Source organism: Zalophus californianus, chromosome 10, assembly GCF_009762305.2.
Source record: "Zalophus californianus isolate mZalCal1 chromosome 10, mZalCal1.pri.v2, whole genome shotgun sequence".
NCBI lineage: Eukaryota > Metazoa > Chordata > Mammalia > Carnivora > Otariidae > Zalophus > Zalophus californianus.
This window is the reverse complement of record NC_045604.1, coordinates 8,774,449-8,792,865: the sequence shown is the minus strand read 5'-3', so window position 1 is coordinate 8,792,865 and position 18,417 is coordinate 8,774,449. Positions and strand designations below refer to the sequence as shown.

The window sequence follows — 18,417 nt, the reverse complement described above, 5'->3', positions numbered from 1 at the left end:
CTGTAGATCATGAAAATGGCACACGACTCTGACACACGTGAAGTTCTAACTGAAATCATAGCCTGGGATGATCTTTAGGAATTGAAGTAATGAATGGTGAAACCTGCATTTATAGAAGCTGGCTAATCTGAGACGGGCCGTCGATCGCAAAGGACACCCACACCCTGAAAACATGTCTGCTAGATCAATGATTAAAACCCTCCTCTCGAGTATATGAAAGATAGGATTATCACCATCTTGCAGGCTGCATGTCAAAAATTAAAGAAACCAGAAGGATCTGGATAAATCCACTGGTCTAGAGAGTATGGGCCAAGAACTGATTACTGGTTCTCTGTTCTCAGTTTTTATCTTTTTTTTTTTTAAGAGGACCTCTCTTTTTTTTTTTTAAATTTTATTTATTTGTCAGAGAGAGAGAGAGAGAGAGAGAAAGCATGATTCGGGGAGGGGCAGAAGGAGAGAGAGAAGCGGGCTCCCCGCTGAGCAAGGAGCCCAATGCAGGACTCGATTCCAGGACCCCAGGATCATGACCTGAGCCGAAGGCAGATGCTCAACTGACTGAGTCACTCAGGTGCCCTGAGGACCTTTCTATCCAGGGTTTCTTTGACTGAATTCTATGAACTCACAAGTGAGGTCACGAGTAACAATGCCCGATGGAAAACATCAAACCCTGATTGAAAATTTGGCGCATAGCAGACCAGCCCCTGCTCCTCCGGGCCCACGGGACCAGGTCCTATTCCTCTTTGTGCTCCGGAAACTTAGCTCAGAGGATGCCACATGGCGATCTACTTAAAAATATTTGTTGAGCTGAACTCAGTGCACTCTCTACCTGTCTGTAATGTAGAAAAGATCACAGCTCTCAAGCTGCACCGTCTTTCTGGAGAACGTGGGTCACGGCGGCATCCAGTGAGGCCGCCCCAGCCCAGAGCTACAACACACACCTGTAAAAGGGGTACTGAGTGGGATGAAAATGCTGTCATTGCTCTCACCCACCTCAGTCACCCCTGCTTCTCACTCAGAGTGAGTGGCAGGGGTAAGAGAAAGCATCCTCTCTCATTACATGGTTTCCTATTTGGAGCTGTCCAAAACCATTGGCTTATGGAGTCTTGGCAGTCTCCCTCCCCAGACCCCAGAAGCTTCTGCAGGCTGCCATTCTGCTTGGCCTCTGACATGGTGAAAATGCAGCTTTTAGAGAGGGACAGGTGTGGGTCCCAACCCTGCATCCGGGATCCCCCCGGGGGACAGGTGGCCCCGTCGGTGACTCACCGCGCATCCAGAAACCGGGAGCGCAGGATCATGACGGCCTCGCATGTGCTCTGCTTGAGCTGCATCTGGATGGAGCTGAACTTGCGGTGAATGATGCTGACCATCCGCTCAATCTCCTTTGGGGAGATGGGCCTGGTCCGGCTCTGCTCCCGCAGGAGGTTCATCACGTGGGTGGTAAATTCGTTGCATGCCTGGAATGGCAGGACAGTAAACACCGGCGCGTGTGGAGGGTCCGGGCCTGGACGGAGGGCCGCGTGGGCTTTTCTAGAGACTCGCACACGTGGAGACAACTCAGCTAGTCTGTGGGGGTTTTGTCACATCAGAGGGATAAAATAAATGACTGGCCTAGAAATACCTTTCATCCTGTTTGACTCTAACTTTGGCCACAATTGAGATTTTCCTAAAGGGTAAAGAGAAATCTTAATCATTTTTTTTCCATGTATTTTACTACAGTGAAAGGTTGGCACCAGGAATCCTAGTACAAAATACACCCCACAACCCTTTACCCCAATGTTAACAGCGAAAGAGAGTCTGGGGTCAGATACAGCACAAACTTCTACCTTGCTCATTATCTCTGATATATTAGAACCTCCACATGTCCAGTTTTGGGATGCGTCAACAGCCCGAAGGACAGAATCATGAAATTAAAAGCTAATTCTTCCGGGAGATTTCTCATCCACCTATTTCTCCTTTCAGTTTTATTACGAGAATTCCCTCCTCTGCTGGCCTCCTGAAGACCCACTATATCCGCAACAGAAACTGGAATCTGTCCTCAGAGGCCTTGTAGAAGTAGCATCAACACATGATGGAGAGAATTCAGGAGCCATCCCTGCAGAAAGGAAACCTCTCCAGTTAGACCCACATACCATCAGCTCTGGAGGTGAGGTTAAAGATCGCTTTGCCTCCCGCCTCCTTATTTTCCAGGTGTGTAAACTGTGTGGGTGGGGGGCAGAGGAGGGCCTTTTTCCTAAGGCCCACAGCAAAAAGGGAGCAGCCGAGCCAGGACCTGAACACTTCTTATTCCAAGCTGGGGACTTCTGTCCTTTCCCAGAGCCCAAACTTGCTCCTCTGCACACCATTGGCCTTCCTTTTGGTGACTATTAGTTAACATTTGAAGTCTGCTTTCCTTAGCGGAGCCCTCAGATGAAAATATCTATTCACGGGTTAACCTACAGTAATGTTATAAGACTATATTAGATTTGTAATGGAACAGACAAGATGGTCTTTCACAGTCGAAGAACTAGGGACTCAAAGGGCTCCAACTTAGTATCAATACCAGAAGCACACTCATTAATGATAACACTGCATTTACAGCACAAAGCCTCTCTCCTATCTGTCAGGAACGCAGTTAACAACGACACATTCACTCCTCGTTTCTCTAAGAAATCCTTCGAGGTTGGTCGGCCAAAGATAGCTCGGCAGATGCATCCGCCGGGCTGCATCTACACTGGGGACTGGGAGGCCTGGTCTTCGAGCCCGCCTCCATGAGTGTCTGGGCAAAGCCTTTCCCACTCGGTGCCTCATTTTATTTGTCAGAGGTATTGGATTCAATCATTCCTCCCCTTGAGCAAGGCCAGCAGCGCCATGGTCTTGTACAGTGACCTGCGGATGAAGTGAACTGTGCTCACGGACACAGCAGAGTGGGCAAGAGGGGCCTGGACGGCCTGCATACAGACGCTGTCTCTGGGACTCACTTCACTGTGGGACCTTGGAAAGTTACCTAACCTCTCTGGGACTTGTCTTCCTTATTTGTGAAATAGGGGTGGCAGTAACCCACCTCAAACGGTATAGTAAGGGTCAGAGGAGTTACTAGGTGTGTGTCTGGCTATGTGAGGATATATCCGGGAGCCAGTTTCCCTCTTGGTAAAATGAAACAGGGTCATGATTACCTTCTTTCTCCTCTGCAGGCCCATGCTGAAGATACATCCATAGATCAGATCCATCTAGCATTCTGCTCTCCACCAAGAAAATTTCTATATAAACCCCAGATCTGTATGATAAGCTTCTTCCCTGCCGACCCACCCCCCACTTATAAACAAAGAGAAAGACATAAGGCATGGCATCGAGTTGATTCTAAGAGGCCACGGGGTGGGGAGTGCAGGGTTAGGCACAGAGCAAGCATCCCGACCAGCTCCATGGGCAAACACGGCCCCTCGCTGGCCTGCAGCCTCCTCACCTGGTGGGGGCTCCAACAGGGGAGGGGCTGGATGTGAGGAGGCATTGTCAAGTGTACTCCTCTCCGCTGGGGAGTCCCAGTGGCTGGGCTAATAATAACGTGTGTCATTACAGGGAATAAAAATACTCACAGTATCTGATGTTTATTCAAGACATTTTATCCTGGAGTCCTTTCTGCTCTGCCATAAACAGACAGTGGGGTCTTTTCACCCACCGCTGAGGTGGGAACAAGGCAGCTGCTGAACAGCTGCTCAGGAACACACAACAGAGAGCGAAGACCCGTTCCAAGTCCATTTTAGACGGACAGGACGTGATGATCCAGGTTTTTCCAGGAACGACCCACACCACGTCCTCCTCAGGTCCTGCAAGCCTGTGGCTTTGGAAGCCGGGCTGCCTCTGTTAGGTCCGGCATTCCCGATACGACAGTTGGGGTGACAACTGCTAATTAAAGAGAACCCTCACAGGCTGGAATTTCTGAGACAGGGGACAAGGGCAGGGGGAGGGGAGCCTCTGCTGTGGACAGTCATAAAGGCAGTCATTTTCGAGAGCTGCCATGCACCCCAGGCGCCCCTAAGAGAGTCGAGGATTTCAAAGGGAAATCCTTCGAACCTTGCCCAAGGTCCAGGTCAAGGGCGTTGCTGGGAGCCACTGACTAAAGACCAGCCCTCTCAGAATGTCCCGCACGAGATGCCAGAGTTTTAAGCTTCCCTCCTGCACTCTGGTTAGCCCGTCTTCTTCCCTTCCTCCTTCAAACTGGATTTGGTGCCAATCTCAGCAAAGAACATGACAGGGATTTAGGATTCTTTTTAGCTGTGAACCGACTAACCCAGCCCGGTTCAGCCCTACAGATTTAGCCTCACCCAGGCCCCAGCAGCATTACTTCTCAAAGCTGGAGAACCCTGCAAAGCCACAAGCATCCGTTTTTTAAATGACACTTGGAACAAAATTCAGCCTTCTGACATCACGGTTTTATCTATTAGAAGATACCAGCTCTTAAATACCTTACTCCCTCCATGATCTGCTAGAAAAGCGCTTTACCAACACCCTTTACTGTAATAAAATAATTTCCTTCCTTTCTTTCTAATGAAAATCTCTAGAAGCTTTCTTTATTTAATAACCTCAGGGTGAAACGATGGCTGATTCAGATAGGTGGTTCTTTTTCTTTTTTTTAAGGGATGGGGTTGAGGAGGGCCATGATACCTAATTAGCAGAAAGCTAATTGATGGTCTAGTTACCTATCACCAGCATACTAAAAACGTTTTAAAACGAACAAAAATAAGAGTCAACGATTAATAGCCAATTTGGCAACTTCATTCACTCAAGTACTAAAGTAGAGAGCAATGTTTTTACTTTACTGAAGTTTCCTGATTTTATTTTATTTTTTTATTTTTTAAAGATTTCATTTATTTATTTTAGAGAGAGAGAAACAGAGAGCTTGAGCGGGGGGGGGGGGGGAGGGACAGAGGGAGAGAATCTCAAGCAGACTCTCCACTAGCATGAAACCTGGTGCAGGGCTTGATCTCATGACTTGAGCCGAATTCAAGAGTCGGATGCTTAGCCAACTGAGTTACCCAGGTGCCCCTGAGGTTTTCTGATTTTAAAAAAGCTCCCACGAGGAACCGTCACAGAAAAATGAAGAAGATATAGCTCCCAGACATACTAGCTAGGATCTTAATGGCCTAATTTCCCTACAATCCACTATGTACTGTAAGTAACGATATAACTAGCACTAGTTATTACGAAGTGCCTAAAGTGTGTTAAATAGGATTCAGTTCTTATCCAGAAAATGTCCATATAACTAAGGAAATGATTTTTTTTGTATTTTTAAGAATAAGGGATATAGACGACTACACCCCCCCCCCCACTTATGTAATTTGTTCTGTACTGATGGGAGTCTCTCCTTAAATTTCTGGTTTCCAACTTCTTTATTATTTAAAGCAGGTAGATAGCCTTGAGAAGTTTCTGAAGGAGAATATTATTACCCCAGCCTCTCTCGTCCACGGAAGTAACAGAAGACAAGCTGACTCCTTAACGGCCTACACAAGTCCACACTCTCTCTGTATGGAGTGCAACTAGTCAGGTGGTGTTCTGATAAGAGCCCTTGGATTAAGGGTCAGAAACTGGATTCCAAGGCCACCCCTGTCCCTCATTGGACGTCTGACCCACATACACAACATAAGCCCTCTGATCTCCATCTCCTCACCTGTGTCAAAATGGAGAGGCTGACCATGCCTGTCCTGGGTACCCAACCACAAAATGACCTTGAGCAACAAGTGCAACTGGCAGAAGTTAGCAGTCAGTTCTTCTATGTTGCTGACAACCTGAGCTAAGAACAGAGCCAGTTTTCAGCAGCTACCAGGCTAACATCCATCCCAGTTACGGGTTTAATGGGGGGAGGGGGGGAAGGCCACCCTCTGGGTTCTTCTTGTACCCCTGGAGTGTGGTGAGAGTTAACCTGGATGGCAAGTCTAGACAGGCTGTTTTGCCAGGAACCAGGCTTAGTCTTGAAGGTAAGGTAGGAACAGCACTGAGTAGGGAGAACTCAATAGGCCAGCTAGGAACCTTTATAGGAAATGTCCCCCTCTGTCTTCCCAAGCTATCCCATAGGTTAGGGCCAACTGAACTCTTAACATGATGGATCAGGTCAGGAAAACTTCAGGGATCAGCCAGCTCTCTGGGTTCAGCATCCCCTGAGATCTCAGGAAGTGTCTACATGAGCCAACACTGTGGTAAGAACATTTGCTCTTTCCTGAGAAGGCGAAAGGCAGTGACTCACAGGTTCTACTGTAAGATCGCTGCTATTCTCCTCCCCTCAAACCGTCCCTACGCCTATCTGATGGTTGAGTTGCACCATGCTTGGCTGCGAGCTTCACAGCAGTCCCCCCCCCCCATAAAAGAAGGGACTTGGTAGAAATCCATTTCGAAGGTAGATAGGAGTGCAATGATGAAACTCTCTTCACTTTAAATTTTAAAATACCCATTTCTATTTTAAAAATTTAAATTTTCTATTAGGTTTGCATTTGCCTTCTACCTAGACAGTCGTAAGTGGACTAGAGAGGGTCTTCTGCCTTTGCTTTTTCTCCCTCTTCTTTTGTGACTCTTAAAAAAAGAATAGGAAACCAGAAAGCTAAGAATTCAAGGAAAGTAAGTTAACTATAGAACTTCAGGATAATGTTGCATCCAACAAGGTGACAACAAACATATCTGTCACCTACTGATGGAAGAAAGGCCGATATAAGGGACTCCTATTAAAGTAGTATTGCTCATACAGACCCAAGGAAGGAGAACTGATATGTAAAGTCCCGTGTGCGTGTGTGTGTGTTGTGTGTGTGTGTGTGCGTGTGTGTGTGTATGGGGAGGGCCTCTTGGAGAGAGCAGCTCTGTTATAATTAGAGTACCTTACATTTATATACACTGCTTTGTAATTTAAAGCCTTCCTTATGCTCTTCTTCATATGGTTTTTATGGTCCTGTGATATCCTTGACTCCAAATCTACAGCTCTTTGCCGTACATCACCAGCTTTGGGGTAAGACTACGTGGACCACTGTGCCACACAGACCATCGGTGGAGTGTCAGGATTGGAATCCAACTTTGTTGATGACAGGGGTTCCCTGAGCCCTTCTCTACTCTTCTTATGGAGGGAGGTGAGCATCGCATTCCGTATCACGTATCAAACGAACAGGTCTGATTCTCACTTGAGCTGAATCTGGGTAGAGCAAGGGACTTTAAGGCCAAGTTTTAGTATGTTTTCCCATACGGTTCCATGAGTACTGGGAAGATGAGGAATCCTCCGCAAATACGGAGCAAAAGAAGGCCGTACGAGTCAACGACCTCCCCACAGGTCAGGTGGTGACTGTCAATGACCTCTTTTACCCCATGAGACCCGGGCTACAGGCCATGGGCAAATGTTCTAGAGCCCCCACTTGAACATTTCTTATATTGGCTATTAATGTTTCCTGAGATCATCACTTACAACTTAAGTTTTTAAAATGCCTTTACGGCCAGTGTGCCTGGGTTTTTAACAGGGGACACTGAGGACTCAGTGGCCTCCAGTCCAGCCAGGGGCTCGGTGCAGAAATGCAGAGGCTGGCCCTTGGGGCTCTGCAAGCCCCCTGAGGCCCGAGGCTCTTCACCCTCCCTCCTAAAGGGCCGGGGTGCCCAACGCCCCCATGCCGCGGTTACCTGCTCGTACTTCTCCAGCTCCGTGTGGTAGATCTGTCTGATCTGGGACAGCTTGGCTCTGTAGTCGGAGTGCTCCACTGAGTTGTCGGAGCCCGCGCCCCCTGAAGCCGCCGCTGCCGCTGCCGCCGCTGCCGAACCACCACCCTTCTCGGGGCCCGCCACCCCCTCTGCCAGCAGCATGTTGTCCAGTCGCATCAGCTGGGGGTCTGTCGGCTCCTCCTCCTGGGCTCCCCGGATACTCAAGACTGCAGGGGGACACAGAGGAGGGAAGGGTTAATGGTACCCCAACGCAAGCAAATGAAGAAAACCAAAAAGCAATGTCGTACCACTGGCATAGCAAATTACCAAGGTGCTTGCAACGTGGCGGGTGCAGAAGGGGTGAAGGACCAGGCCAGGGGGACCAGGAGGGGGAGAGAATGCAAGGAGAGGCTTGCTTTGTTCCAGAATGATGCTCCACTTATGAGAGCTACCCAGAATGGTCCAATTCATGGAGGCAGAAAGTAGAGGGGCGCAGGGCGGGGGCTGGCAGTCAGTGTTTCATGGGGACAGACTTTCCCAAAGGCAAGAGGGATGGTGAGTGCATTTAACGTTGCTGAACTGTATCCTGGGCACTGAAAAACGGGTAAAATGATAACTCGTGTTATGTAGATGTTACTGCAAGAAATTTCAGAAGTACAAAAAATTAATTATAGCAGAAGACAATTTTCACGTTCATCCCCAAACTGCCAAATTTTTAATCCAAGGCAAGACATTTCCCTCTTTGTTTCTAATTTTAGATTTTGTGAGTTTGTGGTTTTACACTCGTTGACTTTATACTATTTGATCGGCCTAAATTTTCGATTCCAAAATAACCTAAGCCACATAAATCCAGTCGTTTTGGACTGGAATCTTGAGACCTTTCCCCAAGACCAGCAGGGAAAGTACAGAAGTTTAAAACAGCAAGAAGATATATTATATGTCAATTATTCTTCAAGAAAAAATAAAATAAAATAAGAAAATAAAACAGCAGGAAGACAGACTGGCCATCAAGTAGGGATGTTTCTCTCTGGACACAGATCTCTTCATTCCAGGTGACGACTGTCCTGTTGGAAACCAGGGGGAGGCCCATTGGACAAGCTGTTTCAGGCGTTCAGAGAAACCACGTAGGATGGAGGAGGCTCAGATCAATGAAATGGCTGCTTTTTATTAAAACACCATGGCCATTTGGGTGGGGGAGGGGGCTGGGACTGAAAGAGACCAAGTGTTTTAGTAAAATCAGCAGAAGAGCTAGGCAGTCTCCTTTTACTACCATCTTACAACCTGCCATAAAATAAATCACTCATCTAAACCCAGTTTAGCTGTCAGCAGTCAAGCCTTTGTTGAGAGGGAACATGAGAAGAATTTCCAATTTAAAAAAAGTGAAAAAAGTTTGGGGGTAAGGGAGGAAAGGAGGGAAGTGATTCCAGGCAGAGGAGAAGGAGCCATGGATGGGGACGGGGCCATGGCAAGCACTTTGTGGCTTGATGCATACATGAGTGCTGGAACAATCAGAGAATCAAGAGCTGTTTCCAGGTGGGGTGCATCTGGGGAGCCCCGGGAGGTGGTGCCTGTTCTAGGTGTCTCCTGAGCCCTAGCAGGACAGCCCCGGGGTGGGCGGGGGGTGGGGGGGAACCGGGAAGGTGGCTATGAGCTCAATACGAGGGACGCAGAGATGTTTGGGGCGTCCCATCACGTATAATACCAGCATAACCGCACGCTCCTGGCTTCCACCAGGCACGACAAGAACCAACGTCGAGCGGTGTTCAGAAGGAAATCCCAAGTCCTGTGCTGCATGGGACCCTGCAGTATGGCCTTCATGAAACAGGAGACAGTCAAGTGGCCCGCTGAGCCACGTGGCTCAGGAGTGGCAGCAAGGAGCAGAGGATTAAAGGGAGAAAAGCGGTGAAGTGAGGATAGAGGAGGGTAGGGCAGATGCAGGGAGGGTGGCTAGCTGGGGAGGAAAGAAGGAAGCCCGCCCCTGTACACAAACACTGAACACCTCTGGACTCAGGCTCCTCTCCTCTCACACCTGAGTCCAGAATGTTCCGCGGCACTAAAATAAAATCGCCGTATCAGTAACGGCCTTGTGGAGGTTTGTGTTGTGGACGTCCTTCCAGTGAAATCCTTCTTTTGTAGGTCCAGGAGACGAATTGGGACATTGCCCCTCGGACTGGCCTTTGAATAACATTCAGTCCTGTTACTCTGTGCCTTGAGTTCATTTACCCAAACCTCCAAAGTCCTCCGAAGAACCTATCGTCACTCACAGAGATTTCCTTAAGAAAACAATCCAATGCTCTACTCATTTCCTGAATTAGAGACCTTTCCAGTCCCTAAAGGTGCAGAAAGGAATGGGACCACCTGAGCACCTGGCGGTGGGGCCCAGAATTCCTCACCTCTACAGGTGATGGCATTTGTGTGTGGGGTCTTATGGGGGTTTCTCTACTGAACTTCATTTAGCAAGTTTTATTTGCTTTATCAACAAAAACATTTATGGGTCATTTAAAATATTCACCTCGGGCTATTCTTAATAAACAAACGTAATTGTTCCCCTTTAGCTTGGTCATTAAATAAATTGTGCAAAATCCTACTCTCCAACCCACCCTACTTAATCTTGTGTTGCATATCCTCCAGAAGAGGCCAAAGACTCTAGGAGAGCAGTCTCCGAAGCTGACAGTGGTAGTGCCTCCTAGTGGGTCCTCCTGGTCCTTCCATAACCAATCCGTCACGCACAGTAAAGATCTTCTATTAATTTCTGGTCTCAACAAAGGTAGCAAAGAGAAAGAGAGCAATGTCATCCTAATGCTCAGGATGTGCCCCCCTAGGGCTAGCCTACAACCTGTCCGCCCCAGATGATGGCAAGGATCCTCTCAGCCCATGTGCCCAGGACTGCCTCGCTCACGCAGCCAACTTATTCCTCCAGCAAAGTTCCATTCATTCTGAGAGAAGTAGGTGAAGCAGAGATAGGCATCCACAAACCACAGCGCTGGTCCCAGTTCCCTCCAGGTACTACGCAGGTAACCATGGGCAGGTTACTACCACCGATATTTACTTCTGAGAATATTTCTCCCTTCCAGACCCACATAGCTCACCTACACCTCCGCTCAACGTTTTCTTTTCAACCATCAGTGGGATGCACAGACTATTCACACAAACTCTGCACACCTACCTAAGTAACATTTTGCTGGGCTTGAAATCTAACTGGTTTTAAATGAAATAAGGAAGAAAATTGCTAAGACTAGCACAGGATGCTGAAAGGTATCGCTGCAGGCCCCTCACCACCAAGGAAACCTTAGGACAGTCACACAAGCGCAAAGCACTCACCTACACGGACTCTTTCCTCCCCCGCCCCACCCACGTATAAGGGATACGTTTAGTCGAGGAGGAAAAAAAAAAAATAGTGGGAGTGTTAGCACTCCACTTAGCTTTTGTATCATTTTATGAATCCTGTAAACAAATACTCTTCAAAAACAAATTTGGATTTAATAAGATTTAATAAAATTGGTTTCCAAATGTGGCTAATAAGAAATTGGTATGATAGAATTCAATGCACGTTAATGTATACATTGCTTGCCTTTATACGTAGAGTTCAGGACACATACATAGGTCCCAAACCAGAGATCTGATGAAAAGAGAAGAATATAAAGATGGGGGGTGGGGGGTGGGGGAGAAGCAGTCCTCTTCAAATTACACTCTTTAAATTATACTGAAATCATTATGAAAAGAAAAAAATTCAGAGTATGTGTCAGAATCCCCCGCCATATGTAATATATATACACATGATATATATCATGTGTACATATAGTGTGTGTGTGTATATATATAATGTATATACATAATGTGTGTATATATACATATAATGTGTATATATGTACATATATGTGTATATACATAACGTATATGTGTGTATATCATGTGTGTATATATAGTATTTATATATAATGTGTGCATATATAATGTATATATGTAACGTATATATATATATATAACATGTATATATGGGATATACATATATAGTGTGTGTGTAAATATACAGGAACAATACAAACAGTATAAACGAGAACATCTTCTACTTCTCATAGAAGATTCTGGTTCTGAGGGTCTTGGGCTGTGTCTGTGCACTTGGAGGAGGCATGGATGGACCAATAAACTGCCTGCACTTCATTTCTATCCAGAAGGATAATCCGTGTGAACCATTATAAAAATGGGTGTTAGGATTCACGGATACGGAAACTGTTCGGCGAGTCATTTAAAAAAGAATCCCTCCAACATTAAATAAATAAATGAAAAGGGTGATATGTCTAAGCAGAACTGATGCTACCTATTTATTGCTTGAAGCCAGCACTCTGGTGTGTAGGAGACAAAATGATTATTTAAAAGCTCCTTTTTATCTCTGTGGCACCATGCAAGACTCAAATGAACCTTTCGCCAGGACACCAGAGATGTTAACACTCATCCTCCAAGATCCAATTTCAACCAGCGGAGCTGTTACCTAATCCAGCAACCATCACAAATGATCAGGTTTCTGCTTCCCTGACGGGCACCCGGCGCTCTCCCCTCCCCCTGGCTCCCCAGTCCAGCAGCTTTTCCTGAGCCAGGTTTTAAAGGGCCAAGTTCCCTGTTTACGCCCGTGTGCGCAGGGTCTTAGCAGTCAGGAGTCAGGTCTGGACACGTCCACTGCCAGAGAACGTAATCAAGCGCAGTGGGCTCGCTATCCAGAGTGGTTGCTCAACGAGGTGGTTAACCCTTTTGGTAATGACTGTCAAAGGAGGAGTCTACTCCTCAGGAATCTACCCCCTTGTGTCTGAGGCCAGTCAGGGCAGGTGAGTGATTCATGTAGAAACTGTCACAACCCTTTGAAAAGCATCCGATGTCACATCCACCTTGCTGCCATGGCTGGCAGGGGTGTGTGTGTGTGTGTGTGTGTGTGTGTGTGTGTGTGTTAATTCTTTGGTCAAACTCCCAAGATAAGGAGACTGTCACAGCCCTGTCGGAGCTGCTCTCACAATGGGTCTCCTGCTGTTCCTTCTTTCTTTATTTTCCTTCAAAGAAGGAGAAAAACAAACCAAACCCAAAGGCATATTCAGGATCGTTGGCAGGAGGGCTGTGGGCTGCTTGTTTTGTCTTTGCCTGAACAACACGGACCCCGAGCAGCTCCAGCCAAGGCCCACTAGAGGGCACTCTTTCTTCACCGAGGACGGGTGCCGCAGGGAGGGTCCGGCGGTTTCCAGTCCCCAGGTTAGCAGTGGGCAAGATGCCCCTGCTTAGATGCAACTTCCACTGTGGGGCAGGCATGGGGGAAGGAGGGCAGATCTACAGAGAGGGTTGTCTTCAGACTTGGACAGTAGTCCAGGGACCCAAAGGTGGGCTGAGGGACAGAAATGTTTGTAGAGATAGAGACAAGGGGGGTTGTGGGGGGAGAGAGAAAGAGAAAGAGAGAGAACAGAGACAGACAGGTGGTTTGAGAAGGAGCACGAGGTGGTCTCCCCAGGATGGATGCCCTCACACTCTCTGGCCAATGTCTTTGCTTGACTGGAAGGCAGGAGACTTAAGCCCCGTGCAGGGTGTTCTGTCCATGGGCTAGTCTTCACTACCCATGACCCAGAGAACAGTCAGGAGAGGGGAACTCTCCCGGCCTCAGCCCAAGACTGCTCTGCCGTCTCCCAGTGGGTCAGAGCTTTGGAGAAAAGTGTGGGATGCAAATACGTTGTGCCTGCCTTTTTAGAAATACAGGCAATTCCTTGCCTCCTGAAAATATCACAGTCACCCCTTTCGTTTGTTCATAAAGTACTTGCATGCACTGAACTTGTATCACCTTATAAAACATGAAGGCCAAACTTCATAGCAGATGATTCAAGATGACAAAGGCAAGGTAACAACAAAGTAACTTTCCCCATCAAAGCAAATGGGACACAGCCAAGACTAGAATCTAGGTCTTAGATACTTTATTCCTGACAACATTAGGATTCTGATTCTTTCACACAAAGGGTGGCTAAGTGGATGTGACATCAACGCGGGGGAGGGGGTGGTGTGTGCACACGCACGCGCACACACACAATGTCTTCCGATGCACAGATGACGAGAAGACGAGATGAGGTAGGGAAGGAAGGAAGGTCTTTCACTGACTTCTTAGTTTCTTTACATTCCTCCAAATCTGATCCTCTTCAGTTACCTCTTTCTGCCAATGGCACCATAACAGTTAGAGCCACTGGGCCACGTGACAGAGTGCCCTCTTCCCTCTCAGCCACAGAAATCCACTTACCACAGTCCTATCCTATTTCAAATCTCAGCTCAGCACTCTCCTCCATGAAACCTAACCTAATAAGAGCCCCAGATGAACTCCCTCACCTCGGAGCCACCAGAACCTGTGCGGCCACAGGGCATCTCAGAACACCTCAGGTCACACCTGCCAGGCTGCCAGCAAGGCTGTGAGCTCCTGAAAGGCGGTGAGGACCTGTCCTGCATCTGTGGATTCCCCAGGTGGCTTCCTGGAGCCTCCGGCACTAAGCGCCTATTCAAGCATTTCTTAATATGTAAAAAGAGTGAAGGAGGGAAAGATGGCGGATGATGTGACCCAAAGCCCTCGGCCTCACCTTAGGCGGCAGTGGGTCCCTGTGCGCCCCTTCCCCTAGAGGCCAGTGACAGGCTCCGCCCTGGCCAGCATGCTACTGGATAGAAGGTCGTCTCCTCCGCCACCTCTGTCATACCCACCTCAAAAATCTGCCTTTTCAAATCTGACAATTCCAAACAAATCTACGCAGGACCCATAGCCTGGGGGTGTCCCCAGAAAGCCAACATTCTCCATGGTGAAGGCTCCGGGTGCTGTGGAGAGTTTGGCGTGTGACCTACCGGTACCTGGGAAGAATTCCTGGAAGGCCTGATAGCAGCCCCCAGGGAAGGGGCCATACACAGGATGCTGACCACCAGTGAGCCCTCTGAGGAATGCTCAGACCACGTACATTACTGACCACCACCTGTCAGGTGCCAGGAACCAGGTGGGTGCTGGGATTTCCAAGAAGAACCGGCCACGGGCTCTGGCTTCATGCAGCCCACGGGTTATCCTCCTCTGGTCCCCTCTCACAAAGGATGCCCACAGCCTTGAGGTCTGTGGTGGGCGCAGAAAGTTGCCAGGGTAGGTGGCTGGCCCCCAAAAACTCTCTGACACACACCTTCTTCCCCTTCCTCCAGGTTCGTTCTGTTTCCCACAAGCCCAAACACACCCGCAAACCAGAAACTCTTCAGCTCGCGCGGAGAAACGACTATGACATAATTTGATTCTTCGACACCAAAGGGGGGACCACAGTCTCGTGTGAGTGGCTTGCGGCTCAGGCTAGTGCATCCTGACGCTCTTCAATCCTAATTCTTAACCCCTTGTTGGTTTCATGGAAAAGCTTGTTTTTTAAAAAAGATTTTATTTATTTGAGAGAGAGAGAGAGAGAGAACGAGTGGGGAGAGGGACAGAGAGAGAGAGGGAGAAGCAGGCTCCCCGCTGAGCAGGGACCCTGATGCGGGGCTCGATCCCAGGACCCTGGGACCATGACCAGAGCCAAAGGCAGACACTTAACCGACTAAGCCACCCAGGCGCCCCGGAAAAGCTTATTTTTGGGTGTCTTTAAGAGTTTGTCTGTCAAACAAATGGAAAGAATGAACAATTCAATGCCCTGAATGTTCTAGACCAGAAGGGCTACAGGTCAGTGCTTCTGATTAGCGCGGGGAACCAGCAGCCAGGGGAGGTTAAGACCCTCCAGGCCCTGGTGCTGACGTCCGACACTGCAGTTGGCCTGGGGCCGGCTTGTCAGATGAGAAATCCAAGCTCCTGAAATCTTCCGGTGTTGGAAACCACGCTGGGACTCCGTGCTGTCCGTGTCTCAACCCTTCAGAAGCTCGGGGGCTTGAAGGCAGGACCCCAAGTCTGGGGTCTCTTTAAGGGCCACCATGGATTGAACTATGAAAATAAGATGTCCTGGAGACCTTTCACCTTTCCTTTAGGGTTGTTAGGCAGGTAGGCCAAGCAAGGGGATGTAAGGGCATGAGTCAATCAGCAGCAAGATTTTGAGATTCCTCGAGTATGTCATCCCACAAATACTGAGCATTTCCCACGGTGCCAGGCACAGTGCTGGGCTTCAAAAGAAAATGAGATGCGCTCATTCTCTTCACACGTAGCCAACAGCCACCAAATGTGCAGAGCCTTGTGTGAGGGTTTTGGGCGGGGGTGAAAATAAAATTATATGACACTCTTGAGATGATTTTAAAGTTTGTTTGTTTTTTTGGTTTATGTTTTCGGGTTTTCTTTAGAGAAACACATCATGCCTTTCTTGTCATCTCTCTCTCTGGGCTTAAGGCTTCGGCGGCTCCGGCGGCTCCGGTCACATGCATTCTCTCCTTCTCCAGCGACGCTCGGGCACCGATCCCATTCACACGTCCCCTGCTTGGCACGCCGAGCCTCCCTGGGCCAACTGGCAGAAGGGAGGCTCATGTGCCGGGCAGCAGGCTCCTGCCTTTCTGGATGGGTGCCGGCTGCCTGGGCGAGGGGCTTTGGTCCTTAATAGCTCAAGCTTGGACGGCTTCTCGGGGAACCCCTTTGCCTAAAGAGTTGCCCCTGAAGCTGGGAGGAGGACCTGACCACACCCTGGCTTCGGCCTCAGGCGGCTATGCTTGGCGGTGTGAGGGGAGAGTTCAGTTTGTGAGGCCCGCCGCACACGTGGTCACCCATGACTTGAGAAATGGGTTTCCTCCCAAGCTGTACACAGAAAGCATGAAAAACGGGAAGCTACTGGTTGGTGGCCTGTGTTGCATTCCCAGGAGATGCAAGCTTCTCTCTACAACGGCAGTTTCTAGAAGTGACCACTGAGAAAGTGAGAGAAATGTCTCAATATTCTCCTGCCTTAAGATGAGAATGTTCTGTAGCCTGGGGTCCCAAACACATTCTCTGCTCCGTTGTAAGTGCTAATATACAATAGATTTCCATATCCCCAGAATGTGTGAGGCTGGGCCCAGGGCTCTCTTCCGTGAGCTCCACAGCACAGTACAAAGGAAGAACACTGGTACACAGCCAGGTACAAGACTCCCACCCTGTGACCCAGCCTCCCTTAAGCTCAGTGTCCTTATCACCCAACAGTCAATAATAAAACCAACCACCCCATAATCCTTGTTAAAGATGAAACAGGGTCATTTTTATAAAAGCACATGTCTGTGCTCGGTAACTGGTAGGTTTTCAACTGTGGGTTAAACCTAAATCAATCCCATTGAAAAAGGTCCCTTTGGGGGAAGAATAAGCAAGCAAGACAGATTTGGAATTAAGAGTTTGGTTTCCGTATCTCAGGAATCAGCAACCCAGGAGGAACCAGGATAAGTCAATGAGCGTACAGACACACACGCATATGCGCCTTCTACCTCACTGTCTGGGATTTCCAGCGCTTTCTACCTCACTGTCCGGGATTTCCAGGCAGGCTCACACTCACACCATCACAGGCCAAGACACTGATCCTCAGCCAACAGAATAAATTTCTAAATGTCTGTCCTCATTCTCCTTCTTCATTCTTCATGTTCCTTTACTACTCTTCTTCTCCCAAGCACATTAAGAATCCAGCTTCGTCTAAAGCCTGAAGCGTCCCCTCCACACAGAGCCCCTGACTTCAATCTTCCTGAGTCGGGAAGCATCGAGTCTCCCTGAGCTGGCGGAGCTTGCTCAGGAAGGCTCGGTCCTTCTAGAGGCAGAAACACCCTTCTGGGAACCACTTGGCTCTGATGCAGTCTCAACTTGTGTCCAACAAGCTAGCCTGGAAGTCATCTTTCAGATAACTGCTTCCCATTTCCATTAAAAAATATATAACCAAAGAGAGTAAAGACTCTATTCATAATCAAGGTTTGAACAGGCATGTTTCAGTTTCAACTTTTGGGTGGGATTCAGACCTCATGATCATCTTTCTCCGCTGGGGCATCGAGAAACCCCACACTCAAAATGTTAAAATAACCAGATGTTGCCACGTTTCTATCATGTGTGGTCTTACCATCTTGACATCATTTCACTGTCTTAGGACCACAAATGCTTTTCTGGTTCCTGGTGGCAAGTCGGATTTTCTCGCCTGTATTTACAAACTCAGTTGGGGCAGAACTATTTTTTTTTCCCTCCAACCTTCCAAACAATTTTATCAGAATTTAGTGTGAAATAAAGAACATTCTGCTCCCACACAGAACCTTTCCCAGTTTTTGAGAACCATGGAATAATTCAAAGGCAGGGTTCCTAATGCAATGTGCTACTGACCTTAAGGGGCCTTTACATAAGATAGTGATGATTTAGTCTTAACCCACTCCGTGATTATTTCCAGCTCACCAATCACAGCAGACTAGTGCTAATATCATGTCCTTGTCCTACTGTCAGCTCCCACCTCTGCCAGATCAACGCCATCGACAGTGGTATGCACCCCAAGGACAAACAGAACATGACAACACGGATGACAAACAGCAGATTCCAGCAGGGCAGACACAGGGTCTGGAATCAAGAAATGAGGTACAACAGGGGCATCTGGGTGGCTCAGTCGGTTGGGTGTCCAACTCTTGATTTTGACTCAGGTCATGATCTCATGGGTCGTGGAACAGAGCCCCGCGTCAGGCTCCATGCTCAGTGGGGAGTCTGCTTGGGATTCTCTCTACCTCTCTCTCTACCGCTTTCCCTGCTCATTCTCTCTCTCTAAAATAAATAAATAAATCTTAAAAAAAAAAAAAAAAAGAGGGGCGCCTGGGTGGCTCAGTTGGTTAAGCATCCAACTCTTGGTTTGGGCT

The 18,417-nt window shown here is 48.2% G+C and overlaps 1 protein-coding gene across 3 annotated transcripts in view; it reads right to left on the bottom strand.

The window, feature by feature from the left end:
• The window catches only part of PBX1 (PBX homeobox 1), a 279,973-nt gene that overhangs the window by 48,598 nt on the left and 212,958 nt on the right, over positions 1-18,417 (bottom strand). For all 3 annotated transcript variants that reach the window (XM_027610702.2, XM_027610704.2, XM_027610703.2), the window contains 2 exons: positions 7,621-7,865; positions 1,264-1,454 (listed from right to left, as the gene is read on the bottom strand). In XM_027610702.2, coding sequence (XP_027466503.1) covers positions 1,264-1,454; positions 7,621-7,865 — 436 coding nt within the window. The remainder of the gene's footprint in view (positions 1-1,263; positions 1,455-7,620; positions 7,866-18,417) is intronic.